This window comes from Microcaecilia unicolor, chromosome 8, assembly GCF_901765095.1.
Source record: "Microcaecilia unicolor chromosome 8, aMicUni1.1, whole genome shotgun sequence".
Lineage (NCBI taxonomy): Eukaryota > Metazoa > Chordata > Amphibia > Gymnophiona > Siphonopidae > Microcaecilia > Microcaecilia unicolor.
Genome location: NC_044038.1, coordinates 31,535,595 through 31,561,345, shown reverse-complemented (window position 1 = coordinate 31,561,345; position 25,751 = coordinate 31,535,595). Strand labels below are relative to the sequence as shown.

Below are 25,751 nucleotides of genomic sequence, written 5' to 3'. Positions count from 1 at the left end.
TTTTCCCTTTCTCAAATTATTGGTTGAATTTTGATTAGACAGGGGGAAAGCGTCTCTCCCCCCAATCCCACCTAGCTGCCCCTCCCCCACTCTCTCCTCCTCCTCTCCGAGGCTGGGACGAGGCAGGGGGGGGGGGCTGCCTTCCTGCCCTCTCCCCACCACCCCAGGCAGCATGGCCTCCCCCGCCGCCGCTCCCTCCCTCCCTCCTATTTCTGGTGACGTTTCCAGCGCTGCCAGTCTGAAAAACGGCGATCGGCGGCGGTCGTGCGCGCGCCTGCCTCTCTCTCTCACATATACTGCCGTCTGTGCTGTCTCCGGGGCTGGCGGCGGAGGAGACGATGGGGGCCGCTCTGTGCGCTCGCAGGCTGGTTCGGCGCTCCCGGCCGGCGCTCCTGGCCGCGCTCACCGTGCTGTTCATCCAGACGCTGCTCGTGTGGAATTTCAGCAGCTTCGACGCCGGCGGCGACGAGAACGGGGACACGGGCAGCCTGGAGAAGAGGGACCGGGGCAGCAGCAGCAACAGCGGCGATCCCCGGCTACGGCAGCAGCGGAGAACGGCGGCGGCTGATGCACTTCAGAACCAGATTCTGGTAAGCTCCCGATCGCTGCTTTTTTTTTTTTTTTTTGCTATGATTCATTTATGACTGGAGCCGGAATGGACCTGCAGATGGTTTCATTCCTTCGCTCTTGCACTTGCCCTCATGCGATGGTTAAGGAAGATGCAGTGTTATGCCGGAGAGAAGTCCCTTCCCTTGCATGCTCATGCTGTAACCCCCCCCCCCCCCTTACGCAGACCCCCGTTGGATGTGCTTAGAAACCCGAATTGCGCTCGGTAGCATCAGCAAACGCACAAAAAACTTCGGCAGGGCTGATGCGCTTTGTCAGGACTCTGCATGTGTTGCAGGCGTAAACTGAGGTTCCGTCATTTCTCCAGCACCGTCAACCTAAAGTCCTTCGAAACTTTGATAACGACACCGTTGCTGGGTTTAAAAAAAAACAACAAACCTGCATTAATTGCTCAAATTGCAAGAGAGGGGAGGGAGGGAAGAAGGGCGACGGATCTGATCTATTGCAGGGAGGAAAGACAAGAGGCACTTGGTGTGATTTGGCTTTTTTCACAAAGCGTTTCTGATAGTTACCTTTTTTGCCGAGACACTTTAATCTCCTAAAGCAGCAGCCCGTGTGTCTACTGCAGACAGTGTGTAGTGTGCGCATCTGGGCCGTTTTTGCTGCTGTTGCACTGGCTCTCGGTGCTGTGGGAACGTGCGGCTCATATCGACTTGTCACTCACGTCTCGCGTGCTTGTTCCGGCGTGTGAAAGTGACAAGAGGTGCAGAATGCAGCAGCAGCGGCCACCTCTGCCACCATCAGGCTCCCACCCACCCCCTCCAGCTGCAATAGGCGGGGGGACTTCAGCCCGCTTTCTTGCTATTTTCGAAGTTCTTGAGCAGCGAAAATGAAATTTGCACCTCCAGGGGTCCCCTTCGGTTTTGAACGCGCCTGTGCGTTTTCAGCCCTCGCCGTAGGGCGCTTATCTTGCAGCGAGGTTTTCCAACAGGACACCACAGATTTGGGCTGTGTCGTTTAATGAGGGGGTTGTGCTTTGTAGGCATCCCTATTCTGCTGGCGAGTGCAGGGTCCAGAGGTGGCACACTGGAAGGGGCAAACGCTTAGCGTTTTCCTGATTGTCTGAAGTCCTCCGCGGAGACCGAATCGATTTTGAATCAAAAGCAGATGCCTCACTTGCTATCACTTCCACCCATTGTAATAATCACTTTCACGTAACACTAACCTACCAGGGGGCGTAGCCAGACACCCAATTTTGGGTGGGCCTGGGGTCTAAGATGGGTGGGCAGAAGAACCCCACCCCATCCCATAAGTGATTTGATTGGTCTTTCCTCTCGCCTGCATGCCGTATGGTTTCTCAAATATCCCTCCTCTCCCGCACATCTTTTACATTTCAGATTTTCAGTGAGGAGCAACTAATACACACTGCTCATGTAGACCCCACATCCTTCCCACTGATGCAGCTTCCTGTTTCCGCATAGGCGGGAATACGTCACAGGGAAGGCTGTGGGGCCGGTGTAAGCAGTATGTATCAGTCGCTGCTTCTTGGTATACAGGAGGGACAGTTATTGGGAGTTTTCAGCGTGGGAATCTCTGCCGGCCACATCATAGGTGTGCTGCTACTGGTGGGCCTGAGCTCCAGGCCCACCCAAGCCCACCCTTGGCTAAGCCACTGTAACCTACATCCCAGTTTCTGTGGGCGTTATCTCTAATTGCACTTCAGTTTGAAAGCTCCTGTTTAATTATAGGTGAACTTTTTGTGTAAATAACAGGAAATTATTTCAGAAGTCCGAGACACTAGATTATTAAAGAACATTGTAAATATGTACAGCTGTCTGACAGGCAGTATTTATGACCTCAGAGAAAACTAGCAAAATAGTTAAGTAGAGATGAAACGCGCAAGATGAATAAATGGCGATTGGCTATGGTTATATTTATTGGAGCTGAAATAGCTTTATTTTGCCTGTGTTTTAAGTGGAAGCACAAAAGTGAATATTACTCTCCTGGGTTGCATATAGCATTTGAAAATGTAGACAAATTATGAATCGCTTTCTGAAAAGGGGCTTCCTCCAAACACTTAAGCAAAACAATTTGCTGGCTTTCAACTAAGAACATTTGCATGCTTAGAAAAAAAGGGTCAGCTAAGAAAGAAACTAGTTCTGCACAAGCAGATACCCCCGCATGTACCAAAATGGTTTGGGGATGGGTTTGCCTTTCATACTGACCATTTGTGCAAGTGCCCTGTTAATCCACTTGGATGGATAGAAACTAGTGATTGTGCATAGGGCAAGAAATTTTTTTTTCTGCTTGTTTGGGGTTTTCCCCAGTTTTGGGCCCCCTTTTTTTCAGTTTGTTTCACACATTCATTTTAATAACATTTTTTAAACACATCTTAGTTCTTTCTCATTGTGGTTAGGAGCCATGTGTCTTTCATCAGATCAGTGCATTAACTGGATGAAGGGAGCTTACAGCCAGATGCACTAACTCCACGGAAAGAGCCCTTCCCTTACCGATCCCTTAACGAATCGGTAAAAAATGGGCATGCATGAAGGAAATCGCATGCAAATGAGCTGCTCGCTGTTAGCTCATTTGCACGCGATTTCCTTCCTAAGGAGGGGAAGCTAGTCAGCCAGCCGAGCATGCGCAGAGCAGCCAATCGTTATGCTGGCTGCTCTGCGCGTCCCAAAGACGACTTCATACACGTCACGCTCAAAAAAAAAAAAAAGGACGTCTCTGACGAGCACTTGGACGTTTTTTTCTTCAAATTTTGTGATGGGCGTCCTTTTTGGACGTGTTTTTCTTACGTGCCCGAAATGACCACCGCCGGAGAGAATCGGGGATTGGGATGTGTGAGGACGCCCAAATCAAAACTATTTGGATGTCCCTTTTGATTGGCTGGGAGAGACCTGGAGGGGCATAATCGAAAGGGACGTCCAAATAGTTTTGATTTGGGCGTCCTCACACGTCCCAATCCCTGATTCTTTCCAGCGGTGGTCATTTCGGGCACATAAGAAAAACACGTCGGAAACGATAGTGCATTGCATCGCATTCACATTACAATAGTAATTAGCTCATTTGCATTACGCTTTCGTTAGCTGCTACCGTGACAGGAAAATGGCTCGGGGAACCCTTTTGTGCATGTCCCGGTTTACTACTTGCACGCTAAACTGGCTAGAACCAGTTTAAAAGCCACGTTGCTGGCTCGTTAAGTTTAGTGCATCTGGCCCTTAGTTAGCAAAAGCTACTCATAAATAAATTAGCACAATTGAAATACCTGCAACTTGTTTGTTGATCTTTTATTTCTCTGTTGAGTGCATTTCCAAATGTCTGTAGGTGCTTTATAAATTTCAGTCAAGTTACTCTTTGGTTGACACTGTGAGTTCACTAAAATGCCCAGAGTCTATTTTCTTTTGATGTTAGTTGTGAAAATAGCTGCAGAAAAGTAGAAGAAGTATTTGGCTTGTTTTTATTTCTCATAAGCACTTATACAAGCTTTATTTCGTTTATAGCCTTTATCTGGGAGATATTTTTGATCAGTGGAGACATGATTAGTATATATGGGCTTATCAGAAAATAGTTTCTTATCGCTTGTTACAACACTTCATTTTAATGCATAGAAAGTATTCACCCTAATTCTATATATGGCGCTCAAAATTGCACGCACACTTATGAATGTGTACCCAATTTGTGTGTTCAATTTGATTGATTGATTAATGAGCCAGTTAGCGCAGATAACTGGGTGGTAATAATCAATTAGTGTTAATTGGCATTAATTAAAATTTGTGCACACATCTTTAGGTGCCGGGATCTGCGTTTTAAATTTTACACATGGATCCAAAAAAGGGGTGTGGCCATGGAAGGGGCCTAGGTGGATCAGGGGCGATCCTGGAATTTATGCTCCGTTTTACAGAATAAGGGAGATCCGCACGTAATTTAGGTGTGAGAATTTACAGCGCCCCAAATTGGACGCTGATCTCAGTGCCAAATGCTGTTCTGTAAACGTCACCCAGCTCTGAGCACTGTTTATAGAATAGTGATTAGCGTTGATTATTCTCAGTGCTCAAATTTGGGAGCCATTTATAGAATTGAGTCTATTATGTCCTGTTCTGGTGGACCTGTTTGTGTGAGTGGCACATGTACCCTTTTGTAACTTCTCTTTACTGAGGTGTTTTGTTGGGTTGTTTTTTTTGTGTGTGTGTGTGTTATGTTATAGCAGTTTATTTTTTGTCAACCACAGTCCTCAAGGAGCACAACCCAGTTGGGGTTTCAAGAGTTCCACAGTGAATATTTATGAGATTGATTTTCATGTTCTGTAGATAGAACTCATGCATATTCTTTGTGGAAATCTTGAAAACCCCACTGGGTTGTGGCCCCTGAGAACTGTGGTTGCCCAGCCCTGATCTACATGTTCTGAAACTTGGACAGTATTAAAACAAAATCCAGCAGTGTAGGTTGCCTACTTACATTAGGGGGCAGGGACAGGGACGTCATATAGGCAGTGGAGGAAGGTGAACTGATTCAGCATTAGCAGCTACAAGTTTTTTTTTTTTTTTGGGGGGGGGGGGTGTCCCTCCATGCCCACTTCAACTGTGATTAGGAAAAAAAAATCTTTAAATGACATAAAATAAATCTAACCACAGTATAAACATTGAAAGCACCTGCACTACTTGAAAACATCCAGAGGAAAGTTTGCTGCCATTCCTGGGAATAGCTGAATGTGAATTACTGACCTGAAGGAGAAAAGTGACTTATAATTCAGCTAGAAATGTCCAAATGCAGTTGGAGCTTTCATTTCTCACAGGCCATTTTTCCTGTGGTTGTTCCATATTTAATTAAACAAACCACGCAGTGGATCTCTTTCAGAACACCTGAACGTTATGGGTACTGCTGACTTTAGTGGGTGCTTGGAGCGCTCTGTTAAGCTTACCAAGCAGAAGTGTTCAAGGGATTTTTGTTCAAACACTGCTGCTTATTGGAGTGAGGCCCAGAAGCACAAAACCTAACGAGCCCACAACTTGCGTTTTAAACTGGTTCCAGCCAGTTTAAAACGCAAGTAGTTCACCCCGGGCATGCACTAAGGGCATTTTCCCTGCCACGGTAGCAGGCAACGAAACCGGAATGCAAATGATTGAAAAGCTATTATAATGAGCTGCACTACCGTTGCAGCCCATTATAATGAGATGCACTACCGTTTTTCCGATTCCCTTACCGTAGGAACCCTAACGAGATGTCTGACCTCTTGTTAGGGCTCCTGTGAGGGAATCGGAAAGGAAAAGGGCCCCCAAAAAAGGTAAAAAAAAAAAAAAAGCAGGGAGCGCATGTCCTTTAAGGACGTACTCTCCCTGCGCTTCTGAGAGACGTCTTTTTTTTGCAGTTCTGCCGGCGCTGGGGTTTTTTCCCCCCTTCTATTTTGTCTTCGCCGCCCCTTCACAGCAAAACTTTTATGTTTTCCTGGTTGCCGGAGAATCGGGACGTCCCTTTAGATTAGGCTCCTCTTCCTGGTCTCTTCAGCCAATCAGAGCGCGTTTCGCTGACAACAGCCAGCTAAGCCCGCTTTGATTGGCTGAAGAGACCAGGAAGAGGAGCCTAATCTAAAGGGACGTCCCGATTCTCCGACTCAGGTACCGAAGGACTAGAGAATGCAAGTGAGCTACAACGAGTAGCTCATTTGCATTCCCTATCGTTGATGCATTCCCGTTCCCTACCGATTCGCTATGGAATCAGTAGGGAACGGGAATTACCAATGTCTTTAATGTATCTGGGCCTGAGTAGTAAAAGTGAAGACCACTGCATGTGCAGGTGGTTGGTGGAAATGGTTGGGGAACCGAAAGTTGTGGACGTATGTGAGGGAGAGCCACGGCTGATTAGAGGAATGCCTTGTTCTAAAGTCTGCTGTGTTGTACTGTTTCAGCCTCCCGGTGTTGCGGTACTGTGCAGTTCATTGCATTGGGAACACTCAAATTCCCCTCCTTTGCTCCCATTTATCCTCTCCCTCAGCTTCCCACCACCTCTCTGGAGGTAGCATGTATTGTCATGGATGTCAGGTGTCATGCAGTATCACAGGATTATTATTATTATTATTGTTCGTTTAAAAGGGAAACTTTTTTTTTTTTTTGCTTTAATGGCATGTGCAGTGAAATGTAGCCCTATACATGTTGCTAGTGGTGTATGCAGCCTGTCTTTTGTATTTGTTTCAACTTTATTAACCTGTATTTCACATTTGTTCTCACATGGCCCCGTTGCTGAAAGTGGTGTAGGATTTTTGTTTTTAGAATTTGGATAGCTGTTAAAGCAACAGTAGCAGTACTACAAATATTACCCAACGGGTAGTTAAACTCTGGAATTTGCTGCCGGAAAAAGTGGTTAAGGCGGTTAACTTAGCGGACTTCAAAAGAGAAAAGGTTGGACGGCTTCCTGGAGGACAAGGCCGTAAAATGTTACTGAATGGACGAGGGAATAATACGCCATTTCTAGGATGGGCGGGACAAATTGCTTGTTCTTTTGGCCACTGTCGGTGACAGGGTGCTGGGCTCGATGGACCCTTGGTCTGTCCCAGCCATGGCGATGCTTATGTACTTATTTCCTGGCTTGGTGGAGTTTCACAGATAATGAGAGACTGGATGTCTCATGTGGGTTTTGCTATTATATTTTCATACTCAGGAAGGAGGGACAGGCATGGAGGGATTTCTGGGGTGTTGCCCAGATGGGTTTTTGCTGCCCCCCCCCATGCAGGAATGCTGCTGAAGCTGTGCTCCGACCATAATACCACTATGCTACTCCACAGAGGAGGAGTGGCCTAGTGGTTAGCGTGGTGGACTTTGGTCCTGGGGAACTGGGTTTGATTCCCACTGCAGACACAGGCAGCTCCTTGTAACTCTGGGCAAGTCACTTAACCCTCCATTGCCCCATGTAAGCCGCATTGAGCCTGCCATGAGTGGGAAAGCGCGGGGTACAAATGTAACAAAAATACAATAGATACTATTGGAGATTCTACATGGAATGTTGCTATTCCACTAGCAACATTCCATGTAGAAGGCTGCGCAGGCTTCTGTTTCTGTGAGTCTGACGTCCTGCACATACGTGCAGGACGTCAGTCTCACAGAAGCAGAAGCCTGCACGGCCACATTGGTGATCTGCAAGGGCCGACTTCTACATGGAACGTTGCTAGTGGAATAGCAACATTCCATGTAGAATCTCGAATAGTAGCAATAGTGGAGGAGTGGCCTAGTGGTTAGGGTGGTGGACTTTGGTCCTGGGGAACTGAGTTCTATTCCCACTTCAGGCACAGGCAGCTCCTTGTGACTCTGGGCAAGTCACTTAACCCTCCATTGCCACATTGAGCCTGCCATGAGTGGGAAAGCACGGGGTACAAATGTAAAATAAAAAGAAATTTGTCAATAAGACTTCAGATTCCCCACTTTTGCTCTCATTTTATTTAATGCCTGAGGGGAAAAGGCTACTGTTTTTATTTTAATTCAGCTTCTCTCACTATTGATATATTGTACCGGAATGTAACATGCCTTGAGCTGCTGCTGAAAAGACGACTTAAATTCAAATCCAAATTAGGACACTGCTTGGCAGATCATTATCAGCAGTAGCATAAGGAGATTTCTAAGTACATGTCTAAACATTTCAAGAGATTAAAAAAAAACTGGTGTGCATTTTGACTTTTTACTTCTTTTTCTGATTTATGCTTTTGGACAGCTGTATTATAGTTTCACATTTCCTGTCATATACCCCCAGTTTCTGTATAGCGAGCCTAGAGATCCGCTCTGGTCCAGGCATATTCTATAACAACGCGCATAACTTTTTAAAAATATATATTTTATTTAGAATGCAAACAACAAACATGTTGTAAATGATAAATTTGTTTTTTGTTTTTTCAAATCCCCTCCCCCTCACCGACCCTGCTAGTACAGCAGTGCAAGGACATCAATAGCGGTGATTAACTATTATAATAACTAGGTCCTTCATATTGAAATATCTTGCCATTGCATATAAGGTGTCCATATTTTTGAGAACTGCAAAAGATGTCCACGTTTTTTTTAGCTATGAGCTTAGACATAAGAGTACAATAATCCACTTTTTTGAAAACCTGAGCCACTGAGGGAAGTGTGGTTTGCTTCCAGTACTTTGCCACTAATATCCGATCAGCTGTGTAAACGTGAGACAAAAATTAGTGACGCTCTTTCTTGATTCCTGGCATCCGTACATTCAACAAGTAGGTATCCCGTTTCATAGTGGGAAGCCCTGGAGTGCAGTGAAGAAGTTGAGAATGAAGAGCAGTCCAAAAGTTTTGAAGTTTAGGACATGTTCGCCATATATGCCAAAAAGTACCTGGACCCCCCCGCATTGACACCAGCAAGCTTTTGATCCAGTGTTAAATATTTGTGACAATCTATGAGGGGTGAAGTACCACTGATATTACATCTTATATCCATTTTTCCACCAGGGGTGTGGCAACTGAGATTTTCAATAAGTATTTAAATATTTTTGCCCATTGTGATGATTCATATGTAGACAATAGCACTGATTCCCACTTTTTTTGATAGGGAAGTTTAATACCAGATCTTTGCATATAATGCTAAACAATCTCTTTCTTGACAACGCACACTCTCAATAAACCCATTCTGTAATGTGAAAACTCAACTTCAGGACATTTGGGTTAAACACAGAAAAAGCAATAAATATAAATAAATAAATATAACACAGGTTCTACCCATTCATCATAGCAGATTATGAGTCCTCTGCCAACAGGAAGAACCTACACATTGACCCAGGGTGAAGGTTGGGGCCCAGGGGCAGGCCCTCAGTCTTTGGTAGCTTAAGGCTGGTTTAAGACCTCCTATGGTATGGTGCCACAAGACACTTGCCTTGTTTATTAACCTCCTAACATAAAACCTTAGTTCTATTATATGGTCCTGCCCTACAAGGTCATGATCCATGGTATCCTTTCCACTCAAGGTGAACAAACAGACACATAAATTAGAGCACCAGGCACATTATGGATTCATGGAGGAAGTTTGCATTAGTCAATATTGTCCACGCTGGTCTGGATTACTGTCAGAAATACTTATAATCTAAGGGTTTGAGTAACACACAGAGTATATGCAAATGAGGCAGTAGGGAAAATGCAGTCCAATCCTCTGGTGCCCAGATCAGTCCAGGGCTTCTCAGATTTCTGCCATTCTCATCCAAGCACAGGGGTCCTTTTACTAAGGTGCGCTGAAAAATGGCATGTGATAGTGTAGGCGTGGGTTTTGGGTGCTCGCAGAATCATTTTTCAGCGTACCTGTACAAAAGTCCTTTTTTTGCCGAAAATGGACGTGCGGCAAAATGAAAATTACCGTGTGTCCATTTTGGGTCTGAGACCTTACCGCCAGCCATTGACCTAGTGGTAAGGTCTCATGCGGTAACTGGGCAGTAATGACCTCTGCGAGCCAAATGCCACTTGGCGCGCGTAGCTGACGTGCGCCAGAAAATAAAAATATTTTTCAGACGTACATAGCGGACGCACGCCAAAAATGAAATTACCGCAAGAGTCACGCGATAGCCGGGCGGTAACTCAGAATTGGCGCACGTTGGACGTTTGTAGGCGCTTACGGACATAGTAAAAGGGCCCCATAAAGAAATAAAGTCCTTACTGTTGTTTCAGTCTGGTGGGGCACATTATACTCTGCTCCTTGAAATCTCAGCTGATGCTGCTGACCCACTGCACAGGAGAGGTGAATTCGAGAAACATTTCCCCATATGGAGGGTAATTTTATAACAATAAGAGGAAAGGCACAGGGACAATAACACACACTAAATTTAAACAAAATGAAACCTCAAAGCTCCCAGCAGCCTCCCGATCACCAGTAAGTGCTTAATAGTGTTGCTTCATTTGGAAGCCCCAGGTATTATCATTGGTTTCTTATTTTCAAACAGGAAGAGGAAAAAGAAAACGGTGAAGAACTCCAAATAGGTACAAAAAAGACAGTTCTGTAAAAACCTCCTCCAACTACTGAGTGCATAAAGCTTGTCCCTGTAACTTCACTCCTAGACAATTTAAATAAAATGGCATACTATTATGTTCCTGGCTTCACATCACATTATATACAACTGTCAAACTGAACAAAATGCAAAAGCGCCTTAACTTGACAATCCAGTTGTCTGTTGGTTCTCCTGTTCAAACGGAGATACGACAGTCTTTTAATGACGCTTGCATTTCGGGGGTCCTTTGACATCCTCCATACTTCACTGAACTTGAAAAGTAACAGTACATATATTTTCTGAAGCGCTTTGGGCTTGTAAATATGTGCCCTAGTTTTCCAAAAGATTTTTGCTTTTCTATGTCTGAGCAAACACATTTGAAAAACGGATGCTGGCCATGTGTGACTAGAGGATTTTGGAGCCGTCTGATTAGTGCTGGATTGATGAAACGGGGGTCATTAAATCAGGTTAGACAGAAGCAAGCACCAGGTAATTTGCAGACTCGGCTAAGTGCAGCAGGCTCAGGGTTGTTACTGTCCTACAGGTTTTCCCTCGTTCTTTGGCCAATGTAGAATTCTCCAGGAAGGTCTGGTGTAGCTCATTGAGCGGCCCTTTTATTAAGGTGTGGCAAAATGTGGTCTTAGCGCACTCTTGCGTGGATTTTTTCCATGCGCTAAGGCTATTTTTGCTGCAGCTATAAAATGGCTGATTTTCCAATTTTGTAATTCGTGCGCAACCATTTAAAAAACAAACAAACAAACAAACGCTTGAGTACTTACTGCCATTTTGTAGGCAGTAAGGGCTCACTTGGTAATCTTGCACTAACTATTAGGGCCAAATTCTTTAAATGGCACTTTAAAATTGGCTCTGAAAAACCAGATGCTTAGCACAATTCTATAAACTGCACCTAAAGTTAGGTTTAGTTTACAGAATATGCTTAGTGGCCATTCTTGCACCTAAAATTTAGGCGCACCAATTGAGGCACTTAAAACCAGGCCTAAATACCTGTGCCTAAAAGATCGGGTGTATTCCATAATAGTGCATATAGTTTTCTGAAACGCCCATGACCCGCCCATTCTACCCTCATGGCCATGCCCCCTTTTCAGCTGGGCACATTAGAATTTGCACACAGCACGTTATAGAATAGGCCTAGAAAGTTGTCTACGTAAATTCTAATTAAAGCCAATTAGTGCTGCTAATTGGTAGTTAAGTACCAATTGTCGGCGCTGATTCAGTTAAGTTGTGCATGCAATGCTAGCTTCATGTTTTCACCCAGAGTTCAGCGGGAGGGAGCTACTGCCCTTTTGCCAAGCCTGCAAACCCCCAACCCGTAGCGGAGGAAAGAATCAGGGATGGGAGAAAGGGAAAAAGAATGAACTCATGCCCTGCCTTTCTCCCTCTCCTTGTGGCCAGACTTAGGACCCCTTTTACGAAGCAGCACTACCGATTAGCGTGCGCTGAATGCGAAGAAGCCCTGAGTGTCCTTTTACTAAGCTGTATTGGGCCCTTGGCGGGCCAATTTTTACCGTGTCGGCAAAAAGGGGTTTTTTTTTAATTGGACGGAAAAAGGGCCTGTGTTAAAACTGAAACCAGTGTGCGCCCAAAACTGGCCTGAGCCCTTGACACCACCCATTGATCTAGCGGTAAGGGTTCACGTGCTGAACGCCCGGTGACTGGTCAGCACGCGCCAAGTGCCGATTACTGCTGGAAATGATGCACGTGGGAGGAAATAAATAAATCATCCAGGCAGTATGGGCGCACGCCAAATCTGAAATTACCACCAGGGGGGGTGCTGTAGCCTGATGGTACTCTTGTTTTGGTGTGTGTTGCATGCACGTAGCATCTAACGCGCCTTTGTAAAACACCCCTAAGTTTGCTATTTTTTTTGGTGTTTTGCTTGTACTCACAATAAAATTGTGTTCCAGTTAACCTTTTCCAGGATTATTTTTCTATGCATCAGTATATCTGTCTATGTTTCTGTATATTTTATAAGCCTATATAATATTTTATTTTATAATAGTGTTTAAATCGTTTAGAAGAAAATACATTATAAGTACATAATGGATTAGACTATGACACCTGAAAAATCGGCACTGAAAAAAATATACACCTAGGCGTAGTCTCTAAAGTACAACTACATTTCTGTGTGGATTACAGAATACGCCGAGTGCCCATCCGCACAACTAAATTTAGCTGTGGGCAGTTATTCTATAACAACGAGCATAGAATTTAGAAACGCCCATGACCCACCCATTCCCCGCCTATGACCACGCCCCCTTTTCAACTCTGCAACTTAGTATTTACGTGCATCACATCACATTACAGAATACACTTAGTTCTGTGCATAAATTCTAATTAATGCCAATTAATGTCAATAATTGCTTGTTTTGTGGCAGTTATTGGTGCTGATTCGCTTGTTAACCAATTAAGTTCATCTAAGAGCTATTCTACAGAAGGTGTTCCAGGCTGAGTGTCCTGAATAGAATAATGCTCAGGGGGCAGATGACCTGCGGTAGTTCTGGCTTCAGCATGCGCCATTTCCCGCCCTGGAAAATAGAAATTATTCTCTAGTGCAGTGGGCAGAGAGTAGACGTGGTCTGCGGTAATTGGGCAGCACACTTCCATTGCCATAAGCTGCCTGATTACTGCCATGAATTTAGCACACAGCCATTAAGGATGCCAAAAAAAAGGCTTTTTATGGCTGTGGTAAAAAGTGGCTTCAGCACTCGACAATCCCACGTGGTAATACTACCGCTGGCCACTTTTGATTGCGGCTTTGTAAAGGACCCCTTAGTGCAGATTCCTGCGCCCAACTTTGGGTTTGAGGGCTTACGCTTGCTGAAACTGGGTGCAAATCCTGGCGGGCAACTTGGGCAACATCCCCCAAATTCTGTAACACTGTGCTGAAAGTTTTGGAATGCCCCGCCCCATCCATGCCCCTCCCATGGCCACACCCTCTTTTGGGTTACGCCTAAGACACTTGGGGCGCGCAGCGTTACAAAATAGAGCAGTGGCAGATTCACGTGTAAGTCCAAGTTATTGCCAATTAACATCCATAATTGATGGTTAACGGCTCATTAACTAATTAGTTTACACGCCATTTGGGGCGACCTGTACAGAATCTGGGGGTTATTGGAGAAATTTCAAAAACGCGTTGCTTCTCTTAATCTTTTCTCACGTTTCCTCATGCCCACCTTGGATTCTGCACTATGTTTTTCTTGGTTTTTTTTTTCTGTGCTGGTGATGCTTTTGCTGCAGAAATGTGCGTACTTGATTCATCTGGACAGAGAAAGTTCCTGTTGTGTATCAAGCATCTATTCTCGCTCCCCTATGCTTTAGTCTTTTTCAAAACCCCCTTACCACCATACCCTACCTATCTAGAAAAGAGACCCAACAATAAATCAAATCAAGTAATGTGGTGCTTGAGGGTAAACATTTTCAGTTTGTAGATCCAAAACAGTTGAAAGAGTTTATTGATGCAAGAGTTGATGTGAATATAGTAAACCTTCCCTAATTTAGCAGGCTGGGGTCTGAACCAGAGGAAGCATCTATTGATTATTAATTTTTGTATCTTTTTTTCTTTTTTAATTTCCTTAATCTTGGAATCAAATTTCTTTAACTTGTGGACAAATGCGCTGTAAAGATATATGCTTATCATTTTTGTTTCCTAATGTTAAATAATGCCGATTGCATATTCACTTTATGTGGTGATATATTGGAAAATTTAAATAATAAAAATTAAAATTAAAAAAAAATAAATCAAATCAATAGCACGCTGCAAATACTCCAATAAACACCAATTTATCAAATGACCACTAATGAACTGGAAAATAAGCACCTAAAAATAGAAGCCCTAATTATAAGAGGAATTACTATCAACTGTGATACACTGGTCGGAAGCTTTGACACCTTATTGGATGGCTGCAGTTCTCTTAAGTGTGAAAGGAAGAAACCATTTTTTTTTATACTTTGTTAATAGCTCTGGTTTGTCCTTATATGTCAATTAAAGGGATGATGGTAATTGCAAAGAGCCCAAACAGGCACTGAAGCAAAATCTTTAACATGCATTTTTGTGGCAGATAACTGTACATTTTTGCCTAATAATGTATTTGAAATCCTGTGTGGGGAAAATATGCTTATTTTACAGTGTGACAGAATAGTCAATGGATCTCATTTTGTGTTCTTGTAATATTTAGAGTTAAAATGGTCAAGAGAAAAAGATATGATATGTACCCGTACCAATGGCACAGAGATATTCATCACAATTTTAACATGTTGGTAAAATTAAGTGGTAATTTTTTTATCAGATCAGAAGTTCTTAAGCAGTGGTGCCCATACTCAAGGGGTGCAGGAAGAGGTCAAAGGGGTGCAGAGAAGGGTCTTCAAATCTGAAGCAGTTTATTGAAACTTTCTAGACAAAGTGAAGGACAGTTATTGGTAGTATAACTGTGCAGCAGAGTTGGCAACGCATTCCTCCTCTCCTCCTCCCCTCCCCCCGGTGCACATGCACGTTAAACATACCATTGCTGGTGGGAATGCCGAAGGCCTTCCAGCCAAAGAAATATAGTGGCCGAGCTGCTGCCCACCTCCTTGTGCTGATTCTGTAATGCGGAAGTTGGCGGTGTGCCTCCAATTGCCGACTCCAGAGCATGAGTGAGAAGTCCCAAACTGAGCATACTTGAACTGAGCATGTTCGAGGAATACTGGCATTGGTGGCTGGAGGCATGCTGTGGGCAGCAGATTTCTTTGATTGGCAGGGCTTCAGCATCGTCACCAGCAAACGTATGAAAGTTAACATGGTGGAGGGGGCAGGGAATGCGTGCCCCCCAGTCCATCCCAAAATAGACTGCAGGCTACATCCCTGGACAACGTGGCCTTCTTCCAATTGCCTCAGTAAAACCCAACTTCCAGTCAAATTCCCCATTCATGGAAGCAAGCCATTCATCCTATTGTCAAGAAATCTTTGGATATACAGTGGTGGAAATAAGTATTTGATCCCTTGCTGATTTTGTAAGTTTGCCCACTGACAAAGACATGAGCAGCCCATAATTGAAGGGTAGGTTATTGGTAACAGTGAGAGATAGCACATCACAAATTAAATCCGGAAAATCACATTGTGGAAAGTATATGAATTTATTTGCATTCTGCAGAGGGAAATAAGTATTTAATCCCTCTGGCAAACAAGACCTAATACTTGGTGGCAAAACCCTTGGCAAGCACAGCGGTCAGACGTCTTCTGTAGTTGATGATGAGGTTTGCACACATGTCAGGAGGAATTTTGGTCCACTCCTCTTTGCAGATTATCTCTAAATCATTAAGAGTTCTGGGCTGTCGCTTGGCAACTCGCAGCTTCAGCTCCCTCCATAAGTTTTCAATGGGATTAAGGTCTGGTGACTGGCTAGGCCACTCCATGACCCTAATGTGCTTCTTCCTGAGCCACTCCTTTGTTGCCTTGGCTGTATGTTTTGGGTCATTGTCGTGCTGGAAGACCCAGCCACGACCCATTTTTAAGGCCCTGGTGGAGGGAAGGAGGTTGTCACTCAGAATTGTACGGTACATGGCCCCATCCATTCTCCCATTGATGCGGTGAAGTAGTCCTGTGCCCTTAGCAGAGAAACACCCCCAAAACATAACATTTCCACCTCCATGCTTGACAGTGGGGACAGTGTTCTTTGGGTCATAGGCAGCATTTCTCTTCCTCCAAACACGGCGAGTTGAGTTCATGCCAAAGAGCTCAATTTTTGTCTCATCTGACCACAGCACCTTCTCCCAATCACTCTCGGCATCATCCAGGTGTTCACTGGCAAACTTCAGACGGGCCGTCACATGTGCCTTCCGGAGCAGGGGGACCTTGCGGGCACTGCAGGATTGCAATCCGTTATGTCGTAATGTGTTACCAATGGTTTTCGTGGTGACAGTGGTCCCAGCTGCCTTGAGATCATTGACAAGTTCCCCCCTTGTAGTTGTAGGCTGATTTCTAACCTTCCTCATGATCAAGGATACCCCACGAGGTGAGATTTTGCGTGGAGCCCCAGATCTTTGTCGATTGACAGTCATTTTGTACTTCTTCCATTTTCTTACTATGGCACCAACAGTTGTCTCCTTCTCGCCCAGCGTCTTACTGATGGTTTTGTAGCCCATTCCAGCCTTGTGCAGGTGTATGATCTTGTCCCTGACATCCTTAGACAGCTCCTTGCTCTTGGCCATTTTGTAGAGTTTAGAGTCTGACTGATTCACTGAGTCTGTGGACAGGTGTCTTTCATACAGGTGACCATTGCCGACAGCTGTCTGTCATGCAGGTAACGAGTTGATTTGGAGCATCTACCTGGTCTGTAGGGGCCAGATCTCTTACTGGTTGGTGGGGGATCAAATACTTATTTCCCTCTGCAGAATGCAAATAAATTCATATACATTCCACAATGTGATTTTCCGGATTTAATTTGTGATGTGCTATCTCTCACTGTTACCAATAACCTACCCTTCAATTATGGGCTGCTCATGTCTTTGTCAGTGGGCAAACTTACAAAATCAGCAAGGGATCAAATACTTATTTCCACCACTGTATCTCTGTGTTGGATCAATCGGTATCACATCATTCTTACTTATCCAAACTAGTTGCGAAGGTTGTTTTAGACTGGTCACAATACAGAATCCATTATGATTTCACTACTCAGTGAGGTTGATAGTTTTCTAGACTTTGCCATGTCCCTGAACCTGTTCTCAGTGATGCAGTCGATCGTCATTTACTTCGAACACATGTTGCTGATCGCAGGCTGGGAGGTTTTACTTTATAGTGGTTTGCATCCTTCTTAGAAGGTAGAGCCTTTTATGTTATTTTCCAATTTTACGTTCTCCCATTCCTTGCCCATCTCCTGTGGTGTCCCTCAAGCATCTGTTCTTGCTCCCGTACTCTTTAGTCTTTTTCAAAACTCTCTTCCCGCCTTAGTCCCAAGACTCAAGAATTAGCAGTTTCTTCTATGCAAATGACATTCTTTTAGTTTTTTATGTTGATTGTTTATCAGTTGATCTTACTTCCCTTTGATGTCATGGTCTCCTGGCTTACTAGACATCACCTGAAATTGAATTCGTCAAAAACGTTCACTATGTGGATTACTGGCTGTTCATCTAAACCTACAGTTTCCCTTTTGCTTCAGGATTCTCCAATCATTTTTTTAGATGCTATCAGAAAACTAGGAGCCCTAATCAAATATCAGTTGAGTTTTAAAGCACAAATTTCTGCTACAGTCAAGACTATGTTCCATGCCTCACGGGGATTTCGTTTTGTAAGGTCCTATTTTTTTGTTACATTTGTACCCCGTGCTTTCCCACTCATGGCAGGCTCAATGCGGCTTACATGGGGCAATGGAGGGTTAAGTGACTTGCCCAGAGTCCCAAGGAGCTGCCTGTGCCTGAAGTGGGAATCGAACGCAGTTCCTCAGGACCAAAGTCCACCACCCTAACCACTAGGCCACTCCTCCACTTGTATGTTCCAGCTCAGTTTGTCTTTATCCATGCTCTGATACTGTGAGTGAGGGTTGAGGTCAGGCCAAAGTTGTAAAATAAGGCAAGCACTTTATTCACTTAGTCCTGAAGCCTGTTACTTCACAGGGCCAAGTAAAGTCTCCTTAATTCTGTGAAAAGTCTCAGCATGGGCCTGTGGCTGACGGGGCCTAAACCACAGCCTGTGGCATGTGACTGCCATGACCCAAACACAGCCTGTAAGCTTCTCTCTCTAAGTTTCCAGACCTCAGAATAAGGCTTCCAAGTCTTCAAATCAAAAGGTTGACTTACCCCAGACAGGTCGTTGTAGTTAAATGTATGTCTTAAAGGTGACTGCTGGAGCTTCAGTTCTTCCTTCCCTAGACCTGCTTAACCCCATTCTGGCCCTGCCTTTTATATTTCCTGGTTCCTGTCCTTTTGGCTCCACCCCACCTGTCTCACTTCCTCTCTGGGTGGGACTAGTGGTTTTAAGGTGGATTAGACTACCTGAGGGATCCTTCTTAAGGGTGAGGGGCAGTGTTCTGTATACCACCTCACATATCCTCCCCCTCAGCTCAACCCTGCCCGGTTGAGTGCTTGCCATATCAGGGTCCACCTCCTGAGACAAAAGTCTGCATTAGCATGTTCTCGGTCCACCTGACGTTTCACCCGATAGCTAAAGGTCTGGAGGCTAAGGAACCAGCGCATGATACGCGCATTTGAGCCTTTAGGTTGAGCCATCCACTGAAGGGGCTGATGGTTGATGACAGCAGGAAATGTTGCCTCAACAAATAATATTGGAATGTATCAAGGGCCCGCTTGACAGCTAGAGCTTCCTTCTCAATTACCGCATACTTTTTCTCTCTTGGGAACAGCTTCTGGCTAATTATATCTAAAATAGATTACTGTAATTCCCTATACCATGGTTTACCATGTACCTTAATCTGTAGACTTCAATTAATTCAGAATACTGCTGTTAAATTACTCCTTATCAAGAAAAAGTTTGATTATGGATCCTGTCTTCTCATCCCTGAGCATTGGCTTCCTGGATCCTCCTGCATGGCTTTTAAATCTTTAATTATTGTACATCATCAAGTTATTAATACTGGCTCACCTTCCTTTATCTTCAGTCTTCTTATTTCAGATGTTCCTTCTCAAACCCTCTGTTCCTCCAGTCAGTATCTTCTTACTGTACCTTTATTTTGTCATTCCTGTTTTAGTGTTACTACAACTACTATTAATCATTTCCATAGCGCTACTAGATGTACGCAACACTGTACACATTATATTATTTGCAGGTACTTTCTCTGTTCCTAGAGGGCTCACAGTCTAAGCTTTTGTACCTGGGGCAGTGGAGGGTTAAGTAACTTGCCCAAGGTCACTAGGAGCTGCAGTGGGAATTGAACCCAGGTTACCAGGATCAAAGCCTGCTGCACTAACCCCGTCCATTTGGAACTAGCCACTCTTAGGGCTGAATTATCCTCTCAGAAATTTAAAATTGCTCTGAAGACTTACCTCTTTAAACAAGTATTCTCTATAACCTGACTCATGCTTTATTCTTTCCACATTTCTATAGTCGCTTGTTGCAGTTCACCTCTGTTTTTACCTATACCCACTTTCCCTTTATGTGTTTACTAGCCGTTGAGCCCGTAAAAACGGGCTGGTATTGGGGTTTTCCTTCCCCCTCCCTTTCTCCCTCCCCACGAGGTCGCCACCGCTACCGTTCCCCCCCCCCCACCCCCGGAGTCGCCGCCATTCCTCCACCCGGCCCGGGCCTTCTCTTTGCTACTAAACTTACACATCCAATCGCCGGAACGTAGCATGCACATCAGCTGAGCTGCCGTCGGCCCTTCCTTCTCTGCCTGTGTCCCGCCGTCCTGTGACGTAACGTCAGCGAGGTCGGGACACAGGCAGGGAAGGAAGGCCGACGGCAGCTCAGCTGATGTGCGTGCTGCGTTCCGGCGAATGGATGTGTAAGTTTAGTAGCGGAGAGAGGGCCCGGGCCGGGTGTGGGGGGGGGGGACGGTAGCGGCGACCTCGGGCGGGCGGGGGGGGGGGGCGGTATCAACCTCGGCGGCGCAGTTTCCCTCTCTGTCCCGCCCTCGTCATCACGTATTGACGCGGGGGCGGGACAGAGAGGGAAGTCTCTACTGCGCATTTGCGAGTGAGTCGGTCACTCGCCGTTTATATGTTTGATGGCTCTGTAATTTAGTTTAATTCTTATCCCTTCTGTGTGTCCCTATTGTATGTGTTTTTGTTTTGCTTGGGTTTGTCTTCCCTGTTTGCCTTGCTTGTATTTTAATTATATTTTATTTCCCTATTAAATGCTTTGTTAACCACTTAGAAGTATATTTTATATGACTGAAGCCTTAAACCTGAAGCCCCACCAGCCAGACCATGTCCTTGCATGAACTGAGCATGTGCAAGGAGGAGTTTTGGCATCGGCAGCTGGAGGTACGCTGCTGACTTCTTATCCAGCTTATAATCGAACGAGAAAAACGCCCAAGTTCCGACCTAAATCGGGAGATGGGCGTTTATCTCACAAAAACGAATAAAGCGGTATAATCGAAAGCCGATTTTGGACGTTTTCAACTGCACTCCGTCGCGGATGCGGACAAAGTTGATGGGGGCGTGTCAGAGGTGTGGCGAAGGCGGAACTGGGGCGTGGTTATCTGCCGAACAGAGATGGGCGCATTTCACAGATAATGGGACAAAAGTATGCGTTTTTAGCTAGAATTTAGGGCACTTTTCCTGGACCCTGTTTTTTCACGAATAAGGCCCCAAAAAGTGCCCTAAATGACCAGATGACCACTGGAGGGAATCGGGGATGACCTCCCCTGACTCCCCCAGTGGTCATAAACCCCCTCCCACCTCAAAAAATGATGTTTCACAACTTTTTATTTTGACCCTCAAATGTCATACCCACCTCCCTGGCAGCAGTATGCAGGTCCCTGGAGCAGTTGTTAGGGGGTGCAGTGGACTTCAGGCAGGTGGACCCAGGCCCATCCCCCCCTACCTGTTACAATTGTGCTGCTTAATGCTTAGTCGTCCAACCCCCCCCCCGAACCCACTGTACCCACATGTAGGTGCCCCCCTTCACTCCTTAGGGCTATAGTAATGGTGTAGACTTGTGGGCAGTGGGTTTTGAGGAGGATTTGGGGGGCTCTACACACAAGGGAAGGGTGCTATGCACCTGGGAGCTCTTTTACCTTTTGTTCTGTTTTTGTAAAAGTGCCCCCTAGGGTGCCTGGTTGGTGTCCTGGCATGTTAGGGGGACCAGTGCACTACGACTCCTGGCCCCTCCCACGAACAAATGCCTTGGATTTATTCGTTTTTGAGCTGGGCGATTTCATTGTCCATTATCGCTGAAAAGCAAAAACGCCCAGCTCACAACTTGGCGAATAAAACATGGACGTCTAATTTTTTCGAAAATACGCTTGGGTCCGCCCCTTCACGGACCCGTTCTCGGAGATAAACGCCCATGGAGATAGGCGTTTCTGTTCGATTATGCCCCTCTATGTGTTGCAGCAGCGCGAGGAGGAGGGGAACAGCTTGATAACGAATTTCTTTGGCTGGCGGGGCTTAAACATCCCTGTCAGCCATTTAATGGGAGTTGCACATTTGGAGGAGACCTGAGCCCAAAGTGGGGGCCCCAAGGCCCCCCTCCCCTTGATTATGCCACTGGCAGAACTGTCCAATCCAGTACCTTCTAAGCGCAGTTATGCATACTGTTACAATCAGAATCAGCTAGTCTAGTCCAGTCCAGTGAGTCAGCCCTTTCCCGACCATGTGTTAAGGCAACTTTCTGTCAGTAACATAATGGATGACAGGTGACAAAAGCCTGAATGGTCCATCCAGTCTGCACAACAGTCGCACTCATTATCAAGTCATAGTGAGATCAACAATGATGTAAATTATCAACAATGATATAAAATATGTATACTTGATCCTGATCGTTCTTTGCCATTTTCAGGACACCGATTGTAGAAGTCCACCCGGCACTGTCCTTATGTCCGTAAGTGTTTGTACTGTCATTGGGATTACATCCTTCTCGCACCATAGACAGATGGCGTAAGTTTTTAATCGCCTCCCTGGGAGAAAATCATAGAATTGGTTGATGTAATTTTGGTCGGTTTATTTATTGTCTGGGATAAAATAATACCCAGCAGCAGCTGCTAAGAAGGAAAACACAGGCATAGCTTCTAAAACAGCCAGGTGCTTGCTGGTAATCTTTTGCTTGCATGGACAAGTGCTTAAGTGACCAGCACCAATCGTGAAGATGTTTGTAATTATCTTCTGTAATGTAAAGGCTGTTTTAGATCAGGATTAAAGTTGGCACTTAGAGGCTTAGGACCAAATTCTATAAATGATGTCTTAAAAATCTGTGCTGAAAGACCACGTGGCTAATGTGATTCTATAAACTATGCCTAAAGTTAAGTGTAGTTTATAGAATGTAGAATATGCTCACAAGCTGTTCTTGTGACTAAAATTTAGGCGCTTCTATTTAGGCCACCTTAAACCAGGGCCGCCGAGAGGGGGGGACAAAATGGCCCAGGCCTCCGGGGGGGGGGGGCTTGGCGCCGCCGCCCCAGTCCAGCCCGCCCGCCCTCCGTCGCTCCCTGGCATTGAACTTCAGCGCCTCACCTTTGAAAGCGCAGCAAGCAGTGGCAGACCACTCCTTCCTTCTGTGTCCCGCCCTCGCCTGACGTAACTTCCGTGAGGGCGGGACACGGAAGGAAGGAGTGGTCTGCCGCTGTTTGTTGCGCTTTCGAAGGTGAGGCGCTTAAGGTCAGTGCAGAGGGCCCAGGGGTGGAGAGAGGACCCAGTGGCGGGTGGAGGGGGGCCCGGCGACCTCGGGTGGGGGAGGGCCCCGGGGACGGCCTTGTCCCGGGCCTGGCCCAGTCTCTCGGCGGCCCTGCCTTTAAACCAGGCCTAAATACCTGCACCTAAGTTAGGCACAGATCGGGTGTATTCCATAATAATGCACATAGTTTTTTGAAACGCCTACAACCCACCCATTCCACGCCCATGGTAATGCCCCTTTTTGACTGCGTGCATTATAATTTACATACATTGCTACTCCTCCACTTCATGGACTCCCTCTGTCCAGGCCTGGTTCAGCAACTTTTCAGATTGGTTTGTTTCCCATTTTGCGTCCGTCTGGAGGACTGTTTATTCTCCTTGCCCCGAAAGTGTGTGAACCACTGTCCTAGGCAGCAGAACTGCACTATGGTGCATGTGAAGTTCAGAATCGGGGCAGGATTTGAACTTCCGCAAGTGAACTGTGTTCAGAAATTCAGCACACAAAGGTATGGGATGACGGTTTATTGTAAATATCTTGACAACTAGAGCGGCTTTTGTGCATTGAGGGTGGGGTTTGGTGCTTAACAACAGTAAAAGAGGGAAATACTTTATTCTAAAGATATCCTAATATTTTTGGAAATCAAAATAAAATACTCTGCAGGCTTTACGTTCCCAATTTCTTCTGTTTGTCATGTGCTTTACTAGAGGTGATGTACTGGATTATCTATATATATAAAAGGCAACCCCAACGTTCTGAAGCCTCCACGGAAGTTGAGGCGCCCGAGATATCCGGTGTGCCCTGGAGTGTCTGCACCACCCTCGCGTCAAAACGTCATGACGCGTCAAAACGTCATGACGTCGAGGGTGGAGCTATTGACACTCCAGGGCCGAAACGGCCCACAGCGAACAAGGCAAGTAGCTTCGAGGGACGGAGGGAGGGGGCCCCTTGCTAGCGCCCATTTCATTCCGCTCAGAAACGGGCATTTTTTCCTAGTGATGTAAATAGAAGTGATTCAGAGGAAAGATCTATCAAACTCAGCTTCAGTCCAGGTCAAAAGTGCCTGTCAGGATCCCAAAGAATCAACCCTTTCCTTCCTAGTTAAATGTTACCGAGATAATTACCGAGATGATTTTCATTTTCAGAGTACCACTAAAATAGCCACAACATTGCCACTTAAGACCAAAGATTTCTTTAGCTGCCTACCTTCCTTCGTTATCCAATCAGTTGAGTATGGCTCTCGGTCACTCTATGAATCAGTGTTCGCCATGCCTTCTGATCTCTCACAACTTTCAGGTCTGTTGTGTTCATTCCTTGATAGTACCTATCTAACAAATTCTTGGGCGGCCTCTTTTTCTTTTGCCACTAACCATTCCAAGCATGCTGTCTTTTTCGAGGAACTTGCTTCGCATGATATGACCAAAATAGGAGAGCTTTTGTTTTGCTACCTTGGCCTCAAGCGAGGTTTTTGATTTGATATGTTCTACAATTGCTTGGTTTGTTATTTTGGCTGTCCATGGGATGCGTAACAGTCATCTCCGGCACCATAATTCAAATGAATCAATTTTTCGCCTGTCTGCCTTTCTCAGTATCCAAGATTCGCAGCCATGATGATTGCACTGACCAATCTACATTTGGTTGCCAGGCTGATTTCCTTGCTCTTCCAGATGTTATTCATGCTGACCAACGCACTTCTTCTAAGTGTCAGCCATCTCTTGATCTCAGGGGTGCACTCACCATCGTGATTAATTTTGGTGCCAAGAAAAATGAAATCTTTGACAACTTCAATTTCTTTATTGTTAATCTTGATATATATATATATATATAGAGAGAGAGAGAGAGGGAGAGGGGGAGAGGAAAATAAATAGACCATATAACTTTTTCTCTCATCATTCTTGGGAGCATAACTAGGGCTTTCTGCTGAAGAGACCTTCCTCTGCCTCTGAATTGTGCTGGAGTAAACTTAGGATGTCCTTAAAAGAAAGTGAATGTTTCCCATGATATCAGTTTGAGGGCAGAGTTCAACGTCCATCACCATGGTGTAAGAATCTTTAGTAATGTGGTGTGATTGGAATCTCTTGACACCAGTGTGTAAAAAGAGGCAGGGCAAGGTCATATGGCAGGAAATTATTTATCTAACTGGTCTAAAAGAAATGTGTTGTGGTGAAGACAGTGAAGATGGGGTTACTCAAAGCACATCACTTATCAAAGCAGACCAAGGCGATATCTTTCTTTCTTTCTCATTAGCTGCTGCTGTCATAGGTTACCAGCATCAACAAAAAGCCTCTCCAACTGCCTTTTCTCTGCAAAGCTTTTGTAAAAGGAGTGCGTCTCCCTTTGCCGTTGTCGTAATTATCTGTCTCGTCATTGTTTTAACTCAGAGTGCAAACCTATGAATGCATTATGCAAAAAAAAAAAAAGTCTATTTTTCTCCTACAAGACTTGCAAAGCAGACTTTTCTTTCGATTAAAAAAAGGCACACATACGGAAATGTCAGAAGTGCTAACAGTCATTTCAGGAAAATTTAAACGCTAAAGAAAAAGTGATAGAAAAAAAGAAAAGATCTTATGAGTTTAAAGAAGCAGTGCATATTTGCTCCAGTTTGGTCAAATTTGAATGAGACATAACTTCTTCCACTCTGGATACATAAGCCAGACAGTTCTTTCTTTTACTCTCATGTTTCGTAGAATTAGACACACACAAAAAAAAAAGAAACCCTTTTAAGAATTATTTTTATGGATATAGTTTAAATACTCTTTCAACACAAATCTTTGTGCAACGTCACTAGTGGTCAACGGATCGTATTATAATATGTCTTGCTTATTACTACATTTTTTACTTCATAATAAAAATGGAGGAAAAAGGCCCTGAGCATTAAAAGATTTCTCACTAAGCTAAGTTGCAGTTTCAATTGTAAATTTTCTCCGCTTGC

The 25,751-nt window shown here is 45.0% G+C and overlaps 1 protein-coding gene across 1 annotated transcript in view; it reads left to right on the top strand.

Moving 5' to 3' along the window:
- The first annotated feature begins 318 nt into the window (after positions 1-318).
- XYLT1 (xylosyltransferase 1) overlaps positions 319-25,751 on the top strand; it is a 486,604-nt gene continuing 461,171 nt past the window's right edge. The window contains exon 1 of the mRNA XM_030211542.1: positions 319-590. Coding sequence (XP_030067402.1) covers positions 339-590 — 252 coding nt within the window. The 5' untranslated portion in view covers positions 319-338. The remainder of the gene's footprint in view (positions 591-25,751) is intronic.